Source organism: Otolemur garnettii, unplaced genomic scaffold, assembly GCF_000181295.1.
Source record: "Otolemur garnettii isolate 467f Iridium unplaced genomic scaffold, OtoGar3 scaffold00001, whole genome shotgun sequence".
In the NCBI taxonomy this organism is placed as follows: Eukaryota; Metazoa; Chordata; class Mammalia; order Primates; family Galagidae; genus Otolemur; species Otolemur garnettii.
The window spans coordinates 47,319,229-47,325,993 of NW_003852396.1; the positions used below are offsets into that span (position 1 = coordinate 47,319,229).

The 6,765-nt window shown below is 53.8% G+C and overlaps 1 protein-coding gene across 2 annotated transcripts; it reads left to right on the forward strand.

Moving 5' to 3' along the window:
* The first annotated feature begins 1,738 nt into the window (after window positions 1-1,738).
* TMEM86A (transmembrane protein 86A) lies at window positions 1,739-6,428 on the forward strand. Of its 2 annotated transcripts, XM_012804271.2 has the most exons (4): window positions 1,739-1,892; window positions 4,241-4,505; window positions 4,852-5,297; window positions 5,621-6,428. In XM_012804271.2, the coding sequence occupies exons 1-3, from the start codon at window positions 1,872-1,874 to the stop codon at window positions 5,286-5,288; spliced, it is 723 nt and encodes a 240-aa protein (XP_012659725.1). In that variant the 5' UTR covers window positions 1,739-1,871; the 3' UTR covers window positions 5,289-5,297; window positions 5,621-6,428. The 2 variants fall into 2 exon arrangements, with proteins under 2 accessions (XP_012659725.1, XP_003781209.1); XM_003781161.2 differs by having other exon boundaries at window positions 4,852-6,428.
* Window positions 6,429-6,765: the final 337 nt, after the last annotated feature.

Sequence of the window (6,765 nt, forward strand, 5' to 3'; positions counted from 1 at the left end):
CCTGTAGGTCTCACCTGGGTCATCATACGGCTGAGGTCCAGCACTACAGCTTGTGTCACCATTCCAGGATGTTTGAAACTCTGGTCACCCCATTACCCCCAATTCCTACAGCCAGAAACACAGCTACCGTCTGTCTACAGCAGATCCCAGACCACTCACCCATTCTTTGAGATGAATCTGAAATCTCCACCTCCAGGAAGTCTAGACTTAAATTTCCTAAAACCAGCAGCTCTTCCTCTTCCCTATCTTACACACATCGGGGTGGGCAGAACCTTAGAAACCACCTACCCAACTTAATTGTGAGGAAATCAAGGCCAGAAAGGGGAAGTGACCCACCCAATCTCACAGCATGGAAATAGCAAGACTGGGTCTAGATTCAAGTCCATTTGACCACCTACCAGTCCACCCATGTAACTGCAGTGATTTGGAAGATGCACAGTTCCAAATGTGCTGGGTACCTATGTAAAATCAACATTAAACGTACTTACAATGATGTATTTTTGACAAAGTTAGTTCACATTCCTTTGAGTGCTTAAGTATGTTCCAGTCAGCCTGTCTGTAATTCTTGGCATGTTCTAGTCACATATGTGTTGATTCTGAGTTGTGAGAGGTATGTGCCTAGGGGCAATCGAGTGTTTGTGTTTGCTGGTACAGAGGGTGCCAAAAGAATGTATACACATTTTAAGAAAGGAAAAAACTGTATTGAAATTGTAATACTCAATATATACTGATAAACAATGAATACAAGCACGTTGAGCACCTATTGTAAACTTGTAATTGAAGTCTAATGTGACTTGAGTATTACAATTTTTTTTTTTCTTTTTTTTGTAGAGACAGAGTCTCACTTTATCGCCCTTGGTGGAGTGACGTGGCGTCATGCAGCTCCCTGCAACCTCCAACTCCTAGGCGTAGGCGATTCTCTTGCCTCAGCCTCCTGAGTAAGTAGCTGGGACTGACTAGAGGCGTCTGCCACAACGCCTGGCTATTTTTTTGTTGCAGTTTGACGGGGGCAGGGTTTGAACCCACCACCCTCAGTATATGGTGCCGGCACCCTACCCACTGAGCCACAGGCGTCGCCCGTATTACAAATTTAATACAGTTTTTTCATTTCTTAAAAAGTATATACTTTTTTTTGGCATTCTGTATGTTAGGATTAACATATATGGGCTGCTGCTTGCCTGTATGTCTCTGTTCTAATGTTGAAGGATGTGCATCAACTTGGTTGTTCGGTTTTGTGCTTGTGTACTTGTTTAGTGCCTAAGGGCAATTGTGATTCTGCATGTGTAAATGTTAACAACTGTAGATCTTTGACTACTGTGTATCTATGTATGTGTCTGTTGACCGCAGTGTGTCCACACAGTGAAGGTTGTGGGTCTAATTGCAATTCTGTCTGCATGGAGTACATTTGTAAAGGCTGAAACGAATTTGTCTTTGCCTTTTGCTCCTGGTTCATGAGAAAATGTGTGTCGCTGCGCGTTCTGGATAGGAATGTGTTTGTCCTTCAGCCAAGCTGGGTCCTTACTCAGGCACTGGGGTCACCGTCACGTTTGTGGATGCCTTGGTACGGCCTCCCGGGGGGCGTGGCCTAGTGGGCCCGCCTCCGCCCCTGGGAGAAGCCTCTTTTCTGCTGGTAGAGGCCGGGGGGCCTGGCCGGCGACACCAGCCGGGCCCCGCCCCTCTGGGCTCTGGCCCGCTCATTGGCCGTGGCCGCGGTGACGTCGTACGTTTCACAGATAGAACCCCGAGAGCCGGGAGCTCAGGAGGTATTGTCCGTCACCCTGAGGCTTTGTAACGTCGTCGCCTGCTCACCTAGCCGCGGGCGCGTTCTGGCCGTTGCAGCCCGGAGCGGGGTGCCAGCCGCCGCTGCCGCCATGGTGTCCCCAGTCACTGTGGTGAGTGAGCGAGCGAGCTAGTCAGTGTCCGGCGCGGCGGGAGCCCACTGGCCTGGCGACTGGGCTCCGGCAGGCCAAGGTGCTGGGGGCCGAGGAGGGGCAGAGGTCTGAGGCGGCCGGCGTCCTCGGTGAGAGGCGGGCGCTGTCACGGCCCCCTGCTCCTCAGACCTGCGCGCCCCTCCGCGCGCCCCCAGCCCGTCCGCAGGAGGGAGGAAAACATTGGCCACGTGACTCGGAAGCGTGACTTTGTTGATCTCTCTGTCTCTGGCACCAGTCCGCGGGGTCGCAGCCGGGGTAGGGAGAGGACTGCAGCCTGACGGCAGGTTCTGTGTACGCAGAACACAGGGAGGCGTGGGAGAGGATAGTGGGCCAAGAGGGCGACAGGGACCTCTTGGGAATCCTGTCCCAAGTTTGTTTCCTCTCCTTCCTAATAAACAAGTCGGAGGACAACCCTGAGTCTAAAGCAGCGCTGCAAATGCTCTGGGTCATTCTCTGTGGATGCCTTATCCTTTTCAGACTTCACAACTCCAACCTTTATCTCATCTACCCACCCTTTTCCAGTGCTAGGTTCTGACTGTTAAGGTCTCCCCAGCTACTGCCGGTTTCTCCTAGAAAATATAGGTCCGAGGGAGGGGATGGAGCTGACTTTGATGCTCCCAAGGGCTGGCAGGTGGATGATGGGGATTGTGCGGGTGGCATCCCCTCCAGCCACCTTCCCTGATAGTGCCCTCACCCTGACCAGCCTTAATGGGAGAATTTCCATGGGCAGAGCAAGGGTAGGATTGGATTCTGGACCCACTCATCTATCTCTTCCTAACCGCCCCCATTACAGTCTGATCCATCCTTAGGTATCTTCTGTTGTCTGGGAGTGTGTCCTCAGAGCCCTGTGCTGGACAGCTCATCCAGCCAGAGGTACAATCATTTTGGGCAGAATGTGTGTTACCAGGGAACCCCAGCTGCTCCATGTCACCCTCAGTGACCCTATACTAGCAGCCCAAGGAAAGGAGGTTCAGAGGTCACAGATTCAAAACATTTGCAGCAGCCTTCTCCCACAGCTTGGACTCTGCCTGCAATGGCCTTGGGTACAACCTTTCTTTTTTCTTTTTTTTTTTTTTTGAGACAGAGCCTCCAGCTGTCCCCCTGGGTAGAGTGCTGTGGCATTACAGCTCACAGCAACCTCCAACTCCTGGGCTCAAGCGAGTCTCCTGCCTCCGCCTCCCAAGTAGCTGGGACCACAGGCGCCCGCCACAACGCCCGGCTATTTTTTGGTTGCAGCCGTCATTGTTGTTTGGCGGGTCCGGGCTGGGGATTCGAACCCGCCACCTTAGGTGTACGTGGCTGGCGCCCTAGCCTGTTGAGCTATAGGCGCCGAGCCGGTACAACCTTTCTTTAGCTGCCCTCCCCCTAATCTGCCTGAGACCAAGTCAGCTGCTCTAACTTCCCCCTCTCAGTTCTCCATCTCCTCCCAGTCTGTTGGCTGGCTCCAGATCAGAAGTTGGTAAGAGAACCCCTCCCCCCTTCCTGTCTTTCTGGTGTGCCTTGGGTTGCTCTTATTCTCTGGGAAATGAGACTGACTGACACACACACACACTCCCCCCAGTCTCTGAAATCTCTAGTGTTTCAGGGACAGTTTTCTTGCTTCCAACTTAGGGGTTCATTATCTGGCCAGCATCCCTAGCACCTTTCTTGCCCTTGATGCCACCTTTAGGCTGGGGCTGATGGACTGGTGGCGGAAGAGCAGACTGATTGAGGAGGAGAGGGCTTGAGGGTTGAGGTAGTTGGCATTGCTCACCCTCCCACATTCCTGGCACTCACCTGGTGTTGCCAGGGCCCTAAGCCTGTGCCCTGGCCCCACCACTAAGAATCACGAGCTCGCCAGTCAGGGCGTTTCTTGTGGTTTCCTGCTGACTTCACTCCACTTTAGACAGTTGGGGGCTGATCCTGGCAGAGAGGGGGGCCTGGGGAGGGAAAGGACAGGGACAGGGAGGGAGAAGCCTTGGGCTGCAGAAGGGGACAGTATCCTAGGATTTGTTTGCTGCCCAGTGATTAACCATTCTGGCCAAGCCCCAGGCCAAGAGTGGACACAGGTAGCAAAAATAGTGGAGCCCATCCCCCTCCTAATAAAATGAGCCTCATGGTGGTGATAGGTTTGTTCACATCCTGCTGGCTGGTTGGGACAGGCCAGGCTGGGTTTCTCTGTGTCGATCTTCCCTGCTTGGAGGTGGAAGTGAGATGGGGGTTGTGGGGTGAGGTGAGTGGGGGTGGACCTGTCTCTGGGTAGATACCCAAGCTGAGGGTGCTGGATCTGAAAACTCCTGTGAGCGCTGTACTTGTCCTGTGTTCTCTAGGTGAAGAGTGAGGGACCCAAATTGGTGCCCTTCTTCAAGGCCACCTGCGTGTATTTTGTGCTCTGGCTGCCCTCGTCCAGCCCATCGTGGGTCAGTGCCCTCATCAAGTGCCTGCCTATCTTCTGTCTCTGGCTCTTCCTTCTGGCCCATGGCCTAGGATTCCTGCTGGCCCACCCCAGTGCCACCCGCATCTTTGTGGGGCTTGTCTTCTCTGCTGTAGGTGATGCCTTCCTCATCTGGCAGGATCAAGGATACTTTGTGCATGGTTAGTGGCCCTACTAGCTACCTGGGAGGGGTTGTGGGTGTGGAGGGTAGAGGGTTGGGGGGGGGCAAAGATTTGGGGACAGAGCTTTTGAACCAGAATATGGGGAATCCAAGGGTTTCTGTGCTCAGGGACTATGATGGCCTCTGTTAGAGGCTGACCTCCTGATCAGTTCTAGAGTTCTTCAGGGGTATGAGGGTGATGGCCATTACTTTTGTGGATCTTCCCACCCCTGTTACTCCCGAGGCAAAGCTCCTGGGCTATCCCAAACACTCCACTCCACCCCTACCCTATTACTCATTCCTTACCAATCCTGCCTTCAGCATCCTTTATCCCTTCTCACTCCCAGGTCTGCTGATGTTTGCTGTGACCCACATGTTCTACGCTTCAGCCTTTGGTATGCGGCCATTGGCTCTTCGGACAGGTCTGGTGATGGCAGTGCTATCGGGCCTGTGCTATGCCCTCCTCTACCCAGGCCTCTCAGGTGCCTTCACCTACCTGGTGGGTGTCTATGTGGCCCTTATCGGCTTCATGGGCTGGCGAGCTATGGCAGGGCTGCGGCTGGATGGGGCAGCCTGGCGCTGGACTGAGCTGGCGGCTGGCAGTGGTGCAGTGCTCTTTATCATCTCAGACATGACCATTGCCCTCAACAAATTCTGCTTTCCCGTGCCCTACTCGCGGGCACTCATCATGTCCACTTACTACGCTGCCCAGATGCTCATCGCTCTGTCAGCTGTTGAGAGCCGGGATCCCGTGGAAGACTATAGACTAAGCAAGGCCAACTGAGGTGCCAGGGTCTGGTCACCCCTCTCTCCTCCTGGGGCTGGGGTCCAGACCCTAGGAACCTGCAGGAGCTGGATCAGGATGGCTGCAGTGCCAGCCTGGGGCAGCAGGTACCTCGTGGGGGAGTTCACAAGTTTGAGGGGGGTAAGAAGGAAAAGAATCTCCTTAGCAAAGCTAGTGGTCCAGGACAATGCTGTGAGCTAAAAGAGTCAGCCTTATACCTTGCTGGAGTCAGAAGTAGGAATTTCCCCACCTCTACCCCATCAGGACCGTCAAAGCCCCCTTGGAGGGTGATGGTGCTCAGTTTCTTGACACCCTACCCCTTCCCTTATTAGGTGGAAGAATCTGACTCTATCTCATATGCCTAGGACCAATGGCAGTGCTGGGTTCACCCACTCCTACTTTTGATCTATACAGAGTTTGAAGAAGAGACAGGAGAAATCTATCCTGATATGACCCAGCCTTGGGGTTTGAAGTCCTTCTCACAGGCCCCTGGTTGGGAAGATTGGACTAGAGTCCAGGTCACTCTTTCCTCCTTCTATCCTTGTTACTTGAACAATCTTAATCTCTAAGTGGTGGGTGGGAAGGTGAAGGGGCATCTGTCCAGGCCAGGCAGGAGAGGGAACTTCTTTGGTCGGGGAGCTAGGGGTACCAAAGGATTCAAGTTGGCCCCATCTCTCATAGGCCAGTCCAAAACTCAGGCCTCATACTACTACCCTGAGACCCTGTCCCCAGGGCTAGGGTGAATCATGCCAAAGGAAGGGGCCAGCCTGTGTGTGTCTCTGTGTCTCTTGTGTGTTAGTGTGTGTTTAGTCTGTCTCTCAGCCTGCCTATGTCTTTCTCTGCCGTATGTCTCTGTCCTGCTGTCAAAGTCTCAAAGGGAGAGGGCCTTAGGGAGCTGCTGAGGGGGTGCTGAGTCTGGCTCAGAGAGCTGGAACCCCTCCCCCTAACATACATACTCCCAGAGCTTTCCTCCCTGCCCCTCCTGCACTAGGAGCAAGAAGAGGGGGCTCTAATGACACTCTGGGGTCATAAGACCCAAGGCACATTCAATGCAAAGGGAGCAAGGATGGGAAAACTCCATCCTATACTGCCCATGTGAAAAAAAAATAAAAACCAAGGGCCATTGGCTATCCTGCTTGACTGCCTGTGTGGCACGTGCCTGTCCTGGAGAAGGGGTGGGGGCATGGTGCCAGGGCCCCTGGCTGTCCTCAGAGCCTGTATCATAGTCTTGGCCAGTGCACCTTGGCGCCAGGCTGGCTCCCTGGCTCTGGTGACACTGTGCTGGTTGGAGTGGGTCTCACTTCCCTGGTCACATGTGTGGGTGAGGATGTGATTCAGGAGGATGGGGGATGGATAGTATTTGCCACTGTCCAAATGTGGTCTTGATGCACTCCCCTGTGCACAGATGCCCAACACCCTTGGTGACCTTCAGTTACCCTGCTGCCCACCTCCTCCCCCCACACCCCACATCCACTGC

Coding starts and splice junctions, on each gene's coding strand:
- TMEM86A (XM_003781161.2), top strand. CDS start 1,872: ATGGTGTCCCCAGTCACTGTG. Junction 1,893..4,240: donor TGGTGTCCCCAGTCACTGTG/GTGAGTGAGCGA, acceptor TGTGTTCTCTAG/GTGAAGAGTGAGGGACCCAA. Junction 4,506..4,851: donor TCAAGGATACTTTGTGCATG/GTTAGTGGCCCT, acceptor TCTCACTCCCAG/GTCTGCTGATGTTTGCTGTG.